Here is a 15,540-nt window from a genome sequence, read left to right as displayed (position 1 = left end):
AGTCCAACGGAAATATTGCATGAAAGCTTGTTTGCAAGACTCGATTTTTTGTCTTTCTGGTGGTCAATATTCAATCTGATGATAGAATTAAATTAATCTTGCATGGATTTTTTAATTGATTTCATATGTTTTATAATCCTACTAGTGCTAAATTATATCTCATTCTGAAATGAAAAAAATGAATATCAAGTTATATCGCATCTTGATATAATTTTGTTTTTGTCTTCTGATCGGGCACTTACTTACTACACAGAGAAAAAAAGTGTGTAATCCACTCATATTCAATCATATATCTGATTGATTCTCAACCAACTATAATTATTAAAATTTCAACAAAACATATAATAGACAATCTGATTGATTTCGTACATTCAACAATATATAAAATAATACAGTCTTATTGTGGACGTTTCGGCTTCTCAGTAAAAATATAATTTAAAAACAGTACATTTACTTAATGTCCTACGTTTCGGCCATGATCTTGGCCATCATCAGGGATGTTCTAAAATTTTTTTATTGTATTTTTAAATAATTATCTGTTTTACAATTTAAAAAAAAAATTTAAAATAGTGTTTTACTTACGGAGTGTGTACTGTTTGTGTCTATTGTATTTCTTATGGCTGATTTTTTTATGGATTTTCCGAACCTCAGTTCGTCTTGAGACGCCGAGTTGAACAGTCGACTTTTTACTATCGAGCGGCTTATTCTTCGCGTGTGTAGCTATAGCTACTGTTATCTTGAAGGCTTATCTTTGTTCGGTTTAGAGCAGTGATCATCTTAAATCGGAACACTATTATACGAAAACAAGATGGAGGAAGCACGCGCAAATTCATTACGCATATATTTCGGACCAGGAAAACAGGAACCGTCGGAGTTGGGAATCTTCCAATTCATGAAGCAGAAGATGCAGCTGTCTTCAGAAACTTTACTGGCTATGTATAAAGAGCCAAAGGAATTTTGCATTTATGTAAAGTTTAAGATGGAAGAACAACTGAAAGAAGCCTTACTGCGATTGCCAACATCCATGCAATTCCAGTATGACAAGAACGTATCAACTACCGTTACATTTTCTGCTGCTTCTAGCGTCTTCAAATACGTTAGAGTTTTTAATCTCCCTCCTGAGATTGAAGACGCCGAAATATCCGATGTTCTATCTAAGTTTGGCATCATCCAAAGAATGGTACGAGAAAAATACGGAGCGGACACCGGCTTTCCCATTTGGACATCGGTCAGAGGGGTACACATGGAGGTCCAGAACGAGATTCCGTCCACAATACATGTACGAAACTACCAGGCCCGTGTGTACTACGATGGGCTTCAGCATAAGTGCTTCGTCTGTGGCAGCAAAGATCACGTCAAGGTCAACTGCCCAAAACGTGCTCGAGTTAACGATCGACTTAACCAAAATCGAGACGCTCCAGCAAGTTACAGTGCAGTCGCAGCTGGCTCAAGTCGTTGGTTTCCAAGTTTCAAAAACAAGCAGAAGAAAGATAAAGGAGGTATGGTTGTTTTGGGCAATGCTATAGAAAAAAAATCGGGTATAGCACCGCAGACCGACAGTACAAAAAAAACGGTTTGCTCAACGATGCCCGAGCACAGCCAGATCGACAGCGGAATTTCAGCAGAAAAACCCAACAACACGGAGGAAACAGAAGCACGAGGGAAAATCGTTTCGGAAACCGATGAACAGAGCTTTATCGGAAAACAAGGTGACGAACAATCCGAGTTGGTGGAGCTTTCCGATGGCGAAATGTCGGCGGCGAATGATGCCGATGACGAGGAGGGCTTCAGACAGGTTGCGGCAAAAAGAACGAAGCGTGGACGAGTGACGTACAAGAGCGAAGGTAGAACCGAATCCGAAACATCATCTGATGCCGATCCCAAAGCGAGAGGTGGCGTCTCGACGCCAACTATTTCCATGGCGCAGAGTATGCTGACTAGAGGTAGGTCGAAGCAAAGAAAAGTTGCGGAGAGCAATAATAAAGTTGGGGAGGTGGGTGTTGGAGAATCGAAAGATTAAATGGAGCTGTTTTTAGTAGTGCTAAGTTTGTTAGCTAGTTTTTTATTTTGTAATTTTTGTAGAAGTTTGTAATTCTTTTTAAATAGGTTTTAGTAATTTTTAGTAGTTTTTCGAGATAATTTTTCATAATTGGTTTTGCGAGAGATTGGCATCTCTGCCCTGTGTTGATGGGTTTACTTCCCACAAGAGGAAGAAAAAAAGGTTGATTTTACGGTGAATTTATTGTTTTTCGTTGAGTTTTATTTGTTGGAGCTATTTTTGAAGATATTGTGTTCAGAAGAGTTGTGAAGTTCCAGTGAAAAGTGTTATCTGTGAAGCGCAATTTATGTTTTAATATTTGTATGATTTGTTTTCTTTGTGAGAAGCGAAAATGGCCGCAGTTCGAAAAGCCTTTAGAAAGTAGCTAGTAATTTTTTGATATAAGATGGCGCTGTTAGGCCTTTTTTCTCAAGAAATTTTCTTCCCGAGATGGCGCTGTTATGGGTTTCCGAAAACTCATCAATTTCAAATGGAGATGGCGCATCTACAGCGCTTTTGAAGAAAGCTCAATATTTTTGTGCTGCCAGTTCATGAAAATTTGATGATCCTTATGGCTTTTTGATGACGACGAGTTGCGTATTTTCACCCGATACCGTTCCCCACAGAAGTTAAGGAAAGTCTTACAACTGGATACTAAGATAAGTATTTTTTTTTTTTTTTTATTTCAATTCAAACTCGAACCGTATTATTAATAATTGCTTAAAATATGTGAATCTGACAGATTAAATTTTCTTGCTGCGATTTTGAGAGATATTAAGTTCGGCAGTTAGTTGTTAGAAGTGAATTGTTAGGTACGTAGGACGCCTACCCGCCGTGAAATCGAAGGCTTGTACAGCGTTCGATGATGCATAACTTTTCCGCGTTTTATTTCGTACGTACATTGCAAAGCCGCGTTTGGACATGTTTTCTCGTGGTTTACAGCGCGCGATAAAAGTGTTTTGTACGTGTATGATGATTTCAATATAAAAAATTCCAATTTATTTCTCTTCTTCTCCCCGTTTGCATAATGCGTTAGAACGTTTTTACTCGTGATAAAATTCGGTGAATTGCACCGGTGCTAAATGTGTATGCCAATGCCACGTTAGGATGTTTTGCTCTTCTCGTTATAAGCGCGCGGTAAAATTCGGTGAGTTGCACCGGTACATTGTACGAGTATGACAATGCCACGTTAGGACGTTCTTTCTCTAAAAAAAAACGCGATGTACTTGATAGTGTGCGACGCGACGATTTTTAACTTTGCTTTGATCACATCCCTTCCCAAGGGGAATCCAGATCTTATTTACCTTCCCCACTAACAAACCACCCTTCCTGTGACGACCGTGGAGATTTAGAGGTGTATTCGGTCTCTAGTAGCAACGGAAGTTGAACTAACAATCCTTCCCTTTCCCCGATGAACCGTAAGGACGTGGCCGGCGCCGTTATTGACCATATAAGATAAGGAACCTTCGAAACGTGCACACAGAAAATGGTAAGCTAATCCTAAGTCCCATTTATTTGGATCTATGTGCAATTTTGATGGTTCTTGTCAATCACGGAGTAGCAACTACTGAAATGTACGGTTTATCTAAGCTCAAGCTCAAGCTCAATAATTTTTCATAATTGGTTTTGCAATTGTTAGTTCAAAATAGTTTTTTTTGTCGATATGAATTTTGTTTTAAAGATTGCCACAATTAACTTGAATAGCGCCCGAACAACTATACATCAAAATCTACTTAGAGATTTAATTTGGAATCATGATTTGGATTTAGTTTTCTTACAGGAGCTTTGCTATGAGAATCTTTCGTTTGTTCCATCGCATTTTGCCATTATCAATATCAATTCTCAAGGGATGGGCACCGGAATTTTGATAAGGAAATCTTTCGAATACTCTAACGTTATTCTAGATCCAAATGGTAGAATTATTTCCGTTGTTATTGGAAACACTAATTACATAAATATATACGCTTTTTCGGGAAACAATAAACGTAAAGAGAGAGAAGATCTTTTCACGACTAACTTGGCTGTACATTTTGGTAAACCTGGGGTGGTACAAACGGTTATTGGGGGAGATTTTAATTGTATTCTCAATCCAGCTGATTCAACGGGTAGCGTAAAAAATTTTTCAAACGGTTTGAAACAAGTTGTTGAGAGTTTCAATTTATTTGATGCTCTTTTAGTCATAAAAAAAAATCAATTCACATTTACAAGATTGCACTCAAACTCACGGCTTGATAGATTTTATGTACAATCAGAATTTTTGAAAACAGTAATTGATGCTGAAACCATATCAGTACCTTTTTCAGATCATTGTGCAGTTGTTATGAAGACAAAAATTGAAAAAGACTTAGTGTCCGTCTATGGCAGAGGTTATTGGAAACTAAATAAACGAGTTTTGGAAAATATCCAAGTAAACGAAATGTTTGAAAGTGCTTACTTAAATTGGAAAGCAAGACCTTTATTTTGTAGTAATCGAGCTGAATGGTGGAACAACGTTGTAAAACCGAAAACTAAGTATTTATATAAAACTGAAAATTGGAAACAAATTGAAGCAACGATTCAGGAGAAAAATTATTTCTATGGTATTTTAATTAATTTGCAAAACAGAAGCTGTCAGGGAGAAGATGTAAAAAAAGATATTGATTTAGTAAAAGCGCGACTGATGGAAATAGAATCAAATAGAATAAAATGTTTTTGCAGTAAATTAGACGATTTCAGCCTTGTACAAAAAGAAACAATAAGCATTTTTCAAATTTCATCTACCATTCAAAGATATGCAAAAACAGGTAACATACGGTTAATGGTGAATAATCAGCTTATACATGACCCATCTATATTAAAAAGAAAAATCTACGATCACTTTTCAAATCAGTTTCACGAGAACACTATAAATAATATCAATAGTCCAAATGAAAATCTTTTGAATGAGATTACGAAAAAATTGTCAAGAGATCAACAAAGAGAATTGGTTAAAAACATTACAGCAGAAGAGATTCATTTAACGTTAAAACAATGCTCAAAGAAAAAAACACCAGGTCCTGATGGACTGCCATATGAATTTTATATTAAACATTTTGATCTGTTAAAAGAAGAGTTAGTTAAAATTTTTAATGATTTTTTATCTGGAAATATACAGCCACCATCTGGTTTCAGTTCAGGAATTATAACGTTGATACACAAAAAAGGATCCAAACATGACATAGATAATTTTCGCCCGATAAGTTTGCTCAATTGTGATTATAAGCTTTTCACGAAAGTCTTGGCGAACAGAACTAGTATTTTTCTGAACGACATTCTTGGTCCTGAGCAATCTGCGGCTAGACCAAATGGATCATGTACTAGAAATTTACTAGATTTAAGAAGAATCATAATGAAGGCAAGTGAGACAGGAAAATTTAAAGGTGCAATAGTTAGTGTAGATTTACAAAAGGCTTTTGACAATGTAAATCATAATTTTTTGTGGTCAATACTACAAAAGTTTAACTTTCCTGCATCGTTTATCCAATGTCTAAAAAATCTATATAGTTCTGCAAAATCTAGAATACTTTTCAACGGGTTCCTTACAGATGAGTTTGCGATTAAAAAGTCGGTTAGGCAGGGATGCCCGTTAAGCATGATATTGTTTACGCTGTACATAGAACCTCTTTTGCAAAAGATAGCTAATAACATTCCTCCGGTTCTTATCTATAACAAGTTTATAAAAACTATCGCATATGCTGATGATATTAACGTGTTCGTTAGAAATGATACAGAGTTTGGCTTGCTGATGCAAATTTTGAGTACATTTGAATTAGTTGCAGGAATTAAAATAAATTTTGATAAATCCAGTTTTCTAAGATTGAATAATTGCAGAATTGGCCCACAATTAATCCAAGAGGTTGCTTCTGTTAAGATTCTCGGAGTAGAATTCAACAGTAAGTTAACAAATATAACAACTCAGAACTACGACCGAATAATAAGAACTATTAATTTCTTCTTACATGCGCATGGAACAAGGAATCTTGATATTTTTCAGAAGTGTTGGTTGTTAAATGCTTTTGTTTTATCAAAACTATGGTATATTTCTCAGATATTTCCCGCATCTAACAAGCATATTGCAGAAATTAAAGTAGCCATCGGAAAGTTTCTATGGAAAGGGTTTATATTTAAAGTAAATAGAGAACAATTATATTTAAAAGCTACGGATGGCGGTTTGAACTTGGTAGATCCTGATTCCAAAATGAAATCTTTGTTTTCCAAAAATATATTAATAGACAATAAAACTAGCGACGGAGATGAATTATATATTTTGAATTACTCTAAACCTCAAAATTTGCCATATTTTTATAGAAATTGAATAGCAGCTGCAAATGTTTTGAAAACAAAACCTGATTTGGATACTTGTGCCTTAATTTATAATGATTTTATTCTAGAAAAAAGTATTGTTCCTCAAGTAAAACAAGATTTTCCTTCAATAAATTGGGACATTATTTGGAAAAATATCAATAAACCGTTTATTTCGTCCAAGGATAAGTCAAATATGTTTGCTTTCACGAATAATATAATTCCAAATAAGGAAAAGCTTTTTGCATACAATATTGGTCGGTTAAATAATAGTAATTGTGACATCTGCTCAATGCCGGATAGCAACTACCACAGGATATCAGAATGTACAAATTCAAAGGAAGTGGTTGATTGGATTAAAGAAGTTGTCTATAAAAAATGTAACAAAAAAATTAGTAACATGGAAGATATTTTGCTGGTAGACATAGATGATAAAAATAAAGATGAAAAGGCGATTTTGTGGTGGTGTGTTCGAGGGATTTCACATTGTCTGGGACATTTTCCGAATGCAAGTATATTTGTTTTAAAAAAAGAAATACGTGATTTGCGATGGGAAAATCGAAAGATTTTCGAAAAAGAATTCGGCACTAGATTGAATTTTGAGTAGGAAGAAATGTTAGGATTTGTAGCACAGACGACAGGTGAGGAATGTAAACTTAGCTGTAAGACTTTAGATAATAAATAAATAAACTCAAAAAAAAAAAAAAAAAAAAAAAAAAAAAAAAAAAAAAAAAAAAAAAAAAAAAAAACAACCTATTTTTAAAATAAATCACTATCAGTTTTTTATAATTTGTTTTGATGTAGTATTTTAGCACGTTCCTGAATTTTTAATTTGTTTTCACTACTTTTTCAAACAAACTGTAAAACTCTACGGTATGTTTGGATGTATGGATAATCTAAGTAAATAGCATTCAAAACAAAATTTCATCGCCGTCCTTCTCTGTTGAAAGCAAGAAATGTAATATTTTCTTCTGTCTATGTTGAAATTTGAATAAATGATCTAACGTAGTTCATATTTCTGTGATGAAAAGTCAATTTCTTAGAATTTTTATTCAAATCGCCCAAGAAAAAGGTCACACAAGGCCAAAATACCACCAAATTTTGATTTATAATCGACAAAAAGTCCATCGCATATTACCTTCAGCTGTGTTGAAAAGCCAAATATTGTTCGTTGCATTAAAATGCATCAATGCATATTTTTTTCATAATTTTAAAGCTTGTCAATATTTAGAAAAATGTGATTTTCTGATAAATTCCATACATTTTCCAGGTTTTTCCATAACTATTTTTAGGGGCTTCTTACCAATACGTTTAAAGAGAGCGGAATAGCCTACCTTGTATATTTCAAAGTACTATGCGTATGGTACCACCATCAGGCGTTCTTTGACTGATTTGACTTCCACCTACTGGAAGCATAACTAGCAATGATTGTGTTTAATCGATTGATCGACCAATTGATCGAGTGCTTAGCTACTGGATACCCTTGTGACCCGAAGTAAACTAACTGGTGTTCCAATTCGAGGCATTTTGCCAAACTTAGATATTGAATATGTGTACCCTTTTTACAAATTTTCTAAAATGTTTGACTTGGTCGTTTAGTTTGCCAGATTGCATGGTTTTAACCGGGTTTGCCCGAATTTGCCAGGATTGTGCCAGGTTTTTAGATAAAATAGACCGGGTTTATCCATCCTGGATAGGTGCTGAACAATTTCTGACAGTATGAGTTGCCATATTTAAGCCATGTTTTCGCTTTTATGGTTTCAAATATATTTGAATGTGTTATGCTGGGTTGTACAGACATGGACATAAATTTGTTCAGTTCTTTTGAAAATGGATTTTAGTAAAAAAAAAATCCCTATTGATTTTAACATAGGTACCTCTATATTCGGTGGTCCTAACTAAATCAGCTCCTCTGTTATTTCTTTATCATTTCGCTTATTCCCATTGAGCACATTTCAATGTGCGGTGTTGAATGCAAAGTTATTGCAATCAATTTTCGCCTGCCCGGTTTCGTACAAAAGTTTAGAGCAGATGCGTTTTATGATTCAGGGCGGCTGTTTTTCATTGCAGTTTTTTCTTTCATAAAACAAATCCAATCCGCATTTGCCGGCGACCTTCAATCATTTTGATTCATATTCGGAGAAATAAGTTATACTTTCGGAAGAATTGAAATACTCTAGAGGTTTTTTTTTTAAATTTTTACTAATTGAATTTCCCTGGAATCGTGGGGTGTACTAAGATCAAACTTGTTTCTAATAAACTGTATTCTCGTTTTCCCCCAGCACGACGACCCCACCAATGTGACCTCGGACGAAGAGACCAGTTCAAAACGGTCGGTTCGCTTCACGGAAGAAACCATCCGGGAGGCGTGCTGCGATGGCGAGGTTCAATCCGGTCTCGGAGAAGGTGAAATGGGCACCGGTAAACCCATCAACTACATGTGCGATACGCTCAAACGGCACTCCTCAGGGCTGTTCCACAATGCCTTGAGGCCAAACTCTGCAGTCCGGCAGCTTTTCCCGGCCACGGTCATTCAGCCCCTGCTGACGACCAGTTGCCCGGTAGGAGCTCAGACAACAGTTACCACAACCATTGCAGGTGGTCATTCATGTGGGGGTGGCGCTGTTCTAGTTCAGACGACCTCGGCCACCGTTGGAAATGGCCCAACGGCGCTTACTCAGGAAGCTCTCAAAGCGTTCGACGATGCCAAGAAGGCCGGAAGTGGCCCCAGTTTGGTGCACCAACACAGTATTACTAGCAATAGCAGTGGCAATAACATTAATCCTACTGGAGCTCCAGGTTCGGTCACCAATGCTGGTGGAAGTCCCGGAGGATCTTCAACCCTTGGTGGTGCCGGAGAAACTGACACCATCCGGCGAACCATCGAAAGGAACGCTCTACGGAGATCGCTCATCAAGTATGAACCAAAGTGAGAGTTTTCAAATATTCCCTCCTAACATTCCTTACTAAAAACATCTTTTTTTTTTAGGAAAAAGATCCCGGTACGGGACGTGACTTCCCTGGAGGAGCGCATCCGGCAGCTAACTTGCGACATTGATGAGCCCATTGACGAGGGGGCGGACGGAGAGCTGGGTGATATGGAACGGCGGGACAGCCCAGCTGGAGAGGAGAATCCGCAGCAACCGAAGTACATTCCGGACAAGAGCTTTTCGCCGAGTTCCTCGGCTTCCAGCTCTTCGAGTGGTTCGAATGGTTCGACCTACAAGAAAATTACCGACCTATTCCACAGGGATCGGCGACAGGAGAAAATCCCGGAGGCGGACGAGAACCCCATCGTCATCATCCCGCAGGTGGGTTCGATACAACAATCATTAGTTTACATTCAATTATAGAAAAAAAGAGATTCTATAGAGTATTTAAATTAATAAAGTATCGAAATCCGCTTTGAATAGGATGAGCCAATAGGGGTGCACTTCCTTCCACCCTACTACTCCTTAAAGTTCACCTTGGATCACTGGATCCACGAACTCGATAGAAAGCTTGAAGTGTGCGTAGATCTTCTTGATCTTATTAGTTCTGGTGTAGCTCAAAAGGGGCCGTTCAGATACCACGTGGACAGGAAAATGAGATTATTGACCCCCTCCTCCTCCCCCTCCGTGGACAAGCATGGTCATTTAGCAAAGCCCTACCTACCTCCTCGGATGGCTACGTGGACAAATTTGCAATTGTTTTTTTTTTCTAAATCTAATTTGACAGTTAGATTTAACACTTCTTTTTGCCTTTTTCTTTTTGAAATGGCTGATTTTGAAAAAAAGAATAAGCATTTCCTGATATAACATAATTTTAGAAATTTTAAATTTCTAAATTATGAAATTTATCATTTGCTTTCAGGTGGCTTCTTATTGCTTAAATTTAAACTGGAAAGCTTGCAATTTTAAGATTTTGATTTCAAAATCTTAAGATTTATTCACCTTTACAAAATTTTTTCGTCGACAGTTCGTACTTCGGCGGCTAGGCATCGCCGCCACGAGTTTCTGTCTCTGCCTCTTCTCCGATGACCTTCTGGATTCCATTCAAGCGCCTCTCTGCAAATCTCGTTCTCAGCTACTCGGAGCGTATACCAATCCATCTCCACTTGCGTTTACGAATCTCGATTTCTAGCGCCCTTTATGACACCAGCGGTGTAGTTCCTCATTTGGGATCCAATTGCCAGGCCACCAAGCGTGGATGATACTCCGCAGGCAGCGAATCACAAATAATTGCAGTTTTCGCGTCGTCACCGCATATATGCACCAAGTTTCACACCCAGATCTACGGATTTGACGTTTGAGTGGAAGATTCGGATTTTCGTTCGTAGAAAGATCTACTGTGGGTCTACTGTGTTGATCTCCATCGACTTGGTCTTTTCGATCTTAATTTTGAGTCCTGCTGCCTTGGAGCTTTCGGTGTGGTCGTCGAGTTTGCTCTGCATGTCTTGTTGTCTTTAGGCAACCAAAGCAATATCGTCTCCAGGTCAAGGTCGTTCAGTTGCTCCATTGTCGAAGGATTCCACGGTAATCCTCGGTTTACAGTCAATCGATCCAGTCAAGATCTCATCCATTATAGTGAGAAAAAGCAAAGCAGTGATAAAATTCATCCTTGTCTCACTCCAACAGTTACCGGAGTAGGTTCGGACAAGACACCTTCGTGCAAGTCTTTGCACGAAAATGCCTCGTATTGTGCTTCGATGAGATGGAAAAGTTTCTCTGGGACTCCTCGTCGTTTTGGAGCAGCCCAGATGTTTTCGTAGTTATGTCGGTCAAATGCATTTTCGAAATCAACGAACACCAGTAGAAGAAAGTCCTGAAATTCGTTGATTTGTTCCAGTATTATTCGTAGCGTTGTGATGTGGTCCACACATGATCGTCCGGATCAGAATCCAGCTTGTTGCCGTCGGAGTGTAGGGTCGATTTTCTCCTGGATTATCTGTTCAGGATCACTTTGCAGAGTACTTTGAGGGTTGTACAGATCAAAGTTATGCTACGTCAGTTACCGCACTCGGTCAGGTCTCCTTTCTTCGGGACCTTTACAAGGATACCCTGCATCCAGTCGGCCAGGATTCTTGCAGTATCCCAAATGTCGGCAGAAAGACGGAGCAACATTTGTGCTGACAAGGCAGGGTCGTCTTTCGGCTTTTCAGCAGGGATTCAATCGGTCCCAGGTGCTTCGTTGGATTTCATGTCTTTGATTGCCGCTTCTATTTCAGCCAGTGAGAGCGCTTTCGAGTTAACGCCATTTATGCGACTTACTGTTGGCGCTTCGAGCTGCGGATTCTGTTGGCCATTCGTGACTCTGAAGAGTTGTTCGAAGTACTCAGAGCTCAGAGCTGATCTGTTCGATCGGTCAATAACTGACCTGCTCAGTCTTTCAGCGGCATTCTTCCATTAGTCCTAGTTTTGGCTGACCCAGTACATGCTTGCTCAATTCCGACTTTCGCCTTTCGCCGATCATCGACCATCCTACAAGTTTCATCCGATCTTCATTCACTTCTCCTTACACAAACTTTACCGAGAGTACCATGGCTCATCGTGATAAAAGCATTCTTGATTCCACATTACTGTTCTTCGACTGTTCCGTCTATCGGCAATTCCGAAGCTCGAGACTCTAGCTGTTCGACGTAAGCCTTTTTCATTTCTGGCGGACACCCGACATTCTCCTCGCGCAACTCTCAGTCGTATCTCGCCAAGGACGAGGTGATGGTCAGATGCAATGTCTACGCTTCGTTTGTTGCGGACATCAAGAATGCTCCTTCTCTAACGCTTTATAATAACTCACGCCCGTCACAGCATCCACTATCCCGGGGACCTCAAAACGTGTGCCGGTTAGGTAACGCTTTCAAAATAAACTACCGAGCTAGAATCCCGTCACGACCACCCCGAATGGTATCTCCGCTTCCTTTTGCTGCAGGAAAGATCGTAGCTCAGTACGTCAGACCTTTAAGTCCCACCACACGTATGAGTCCAGATTATGGTTATACCGCGCCATATGATCGCGTTACTTTTGAATTGAAGTGTCATACGAGGCCCAAGACCTTCCATTAGCTTGTCAAATTTGGTTGACTATCTCGCTCTCTCCGTTCTTCATCTTTCCTGATTCTTATCAGATCGCGCATGATTTGCGAGATTTCGTCGACTATAGCACGCCACGGCTGTTCGTCGCGACACATTTCACTCACAATATTTTCAGCGTTCAAACTTTGAAGTTGTTGACGCCTTGAAATGAACCTAGGGCAGACAAAGATAGCATGTTCTGCCGATTCCTCCGTATCTACGCATTCCGGGCAATAAGGCGAGGTGATAAGCTTAAACCGATGAAGGTATTGCTTAAAGCACCCATGACCTGAAAGGAACTGCGTCAAGTAGAAGTTGACCTCTCCATACTTCCGATTTACCCAGTCTGAAAGTCGCGGGATTAGTCTATGCGTCCATCTCGCGTTGATCGATGCGTCCCATTGCTCCTGCCACTCGAGCATTGACGCTGCTCGTTGAATTTTACGCACTCCCTCGCTGACAGCTCTCGCTTTGTAACATTCCATATCCTCCGCCAGAGTTATCTCAATGGGAATCATGTCCGCGATGACAAAAGCTGCATCTGCTGATATGGTCCTGTACGTTTCGACAGTGCTACGCTCGCAAGGAGACATCTCTTGCTATTCTTTGGACCATGGTAGTTCGGCATAATCCAGGTCAATGAATCTATGACTTTCGATGTACTTTCACAACAGTATTTGACATGCGCACCAAAACCTCAGCGATGGTCGACCATTACTCCAAGATATTTCAGTTGCTTTTTCGAAGATGTCGTGTGCCCTCCAACAGTAATCTCCATGTGCGGCATAACTTTTTTATTGGTCACGAACAGAACTTCGGTTTTATGGTGAGCTATCCCTCCATCCAGATACCAACCCTTTCTACGGACACCGTTGCAAGGTCTTCTACCTCCTCGATTGTTTCGCCGGTGATCATGAGCGCGATATCGTCAGCAAATCCGACTATCTGCACGCCTGCTGGTAGTTTCAGCGCTAACACTTCATTATACATTGCATTCCAAAGCAAAGGTTCGAGTATGGAACCCTGTGGAACACCCGCGGTTAGGGCAGTAGATCGTAACCCAGTTTCGGTTTCGTACGTCAGGATTCGATTTTCGATCGTCACAATGGCGCAGTGACGAGCACCTGTCCGCTTCTTTTTATATGCGTGCTTCGCGTACTCTGTCACCATTCGGATGGCGTCCACCGTAGATCTCCTTTTCCGAAAACCGAACTGTCTGTCCGACAGTCCACTTTCGCCTTCTGTGTAGATAATAAGTCTGGGTGTCCAGCAGACAAATGGGTCTATATGATGAAGGATACCCTGGGGGTTTCCCAGGTTTCGGTAGTAGCACCAACTCCGCCGTTTTCCACGAATTGGGAAAAGATCCCTCGTCGAGACACTTTTGTAGCACCACTCTGAAGGTATCCGGAATGGTCTGTACCGACACCTTCACAAGTTCTTCGTTCATTACTGGCTGGATGTCGTGGGCACCCGTGTCGTACGGGGCAAGTGGCCACTGCGTTGCGCCATGCTGCGGAAAAAGATGTGCAACGATCTCTCTCAGTTTTTTCGGACACTTTTCGGTCGGTGACCTTGGGCCACCGAATCTCGCCAGTGCAACTCTACAGGGTGACAAAAAAGTCCGGTCACACAGAAAAATCTCAATATTTCAAAGAACTAGATGAAAATCAGAATCTGACTTTCATAGCTTTATTCACTAACTAATCAAGATACTTCCAGACGATATCTCGGAATTAAACCCCCCTAATCGAACCAGCTTCAGACGTCTCGGAAAGTCGTCGCAAGCGGCGCGCACGTCCGGTCTCGTATAACCTTTTTCAACCTTGGAGTCTCACAGACCTTGGTCGTCCAGATCGTGTCTTGTCCTCGGTACCTCTGGTCTCTAGGTATCGATTTATGGACTTTCCGGTTGATTGCGAGCGGTTTTAGGTGTTTGAATATGTCCGGGTTTGTACCCTCTCACATATTCAGCGATAACAGCTGCTCTCAACTCTTCCACTCACTACTTAATGTACACAAACTGCACAGAAATGAAACTCTGCCACTGTGGGCATAAAAGTTAACACTTTCATTTGACATATAGATGGCACCAGAGAGATGCAATGTATAGGTTACAGGCAACCCCAAAAAAAAGTGTGATAGGACTTTTTTGTCACCCTGTATAGGCTTGGCCCCATGGGTTATCATCTACGCTCTGGCATAACGCTCTGTAGCAGTTTTCTTTGCTTATTTTAATAACTCGCTTAAGTGCCACCCTGGCTGATCGGTAAACGGCACCTCTCGTTTCTCTATCGGTTTTATTTCTCGCCCGTTCAGCTCGTCGCATGGCTTTTAGACAGCTAGTACGAAGCTCAGCTATTTCAGAGGTCCACCAGTAAGCAGGTCGTCACCACCACTTTGGTGTATTCCTTCTGGACATGGTCATGTCGCACACCGCTACCACAATTTTTCGTCAGCTGCTGACGCTGTGCGTATAATCGTCACACACTCTCTAATTCATGTCAGTTTTTAATGATGGGCTCGCAAAGGAGATATCTATCGCTGACGTTCTGTCTGGTACTCCATGCTTGCGACAGGTGCTGGTAGATTCAGTGTTGCAAAGCTCAACCTCCAGTCTCGCGAAGGACTCTAGCAGACTGTGGCCCCTAGGATTGTTGCACCTACTATCCCAGTTAACCGCCCAAGCGTTGAAGTTTCCTGCTATCACTACAGAGGCCCTTCCTGTTAGTTCGTGAGTGAGTTCATCCAACATTGTGTTGAACTCCCCGATCGTCCATCTTGGTGGAGCGTAGCAGCTGCAAGAGAAGATGTCGTTGATTTTAGCAATCACAAATCCGTCCCGATAATCTACCACTATCTCCTGGATAGGAAAACGTCCCGTGGCGTAGATAGCAGCTAAGCCGGACCTGTCTGCTATCCAATTACCGTTTCCAGACGTAATTCTGTATGGTTCTGATAAAAGCGCCACGTCGCACTTCCTTTCGCCTACTGTTTGCTCCAGCAGAAGCTGTGCGACCTCGCTATGGTTGAGGTTTAGCTGATTTACATCCAATTTTACTGGCTTGCCTTTGCCTTTTTGTATGCCTGGCAGTCCAAGCCACCAGTTTCGTGAGCATTGTCATCCGCCTG

At 40.4% G+C, this 15,540-nt stretch overlaps 1 protein-coding gene across 5 annotated transcripts in view; it reads left to right on the top strand.

The window, feature by feature from the left end:
* LOC129751049 (uncharacterized) overlaps positions 1-15,540 on the top strand; it is a 62,793-nt gene that overhangs the window by 26,778 nt on the left and 20,475 nt on the right. For all 5 annotated transcript variants that reach the window (XM_055746314.1, XM_055746313.1, XM_055746311.1 and 2 more), the window contains exons 4-5: positions 8,641-9,287; positions 9,348-9,669. In XM_055746314.1, the coding sequence (XP_055602289.1) occupies positions 8,641-9,287; positions 9,348-9,669 (969 nt within the window). The remainder of the gene's footprint in view (positions 1-8,640; positions 9,288-9,347; positions 9,670-15,540) is intronic.

This window comes from Uranotaenia lowii, chromosome 3 (assembly GCF_029784155.1).
Source record: "Uranotaenia lowii strain MFRU-FL chromosome 3, ASM2978415v1, whole genome shotgun sequence".
NCBI classification, from domain to species: Eukaryota; Metazoa; Arthropoda; class Insecta; order Diptera; family Culicidae; genus Uranotaenia; species Uranotaenia lowii.
Note: the sequence above shows the minus strand (reverse complement) of the source record. Positions and strands in the feature narration are given on the sequence as shown.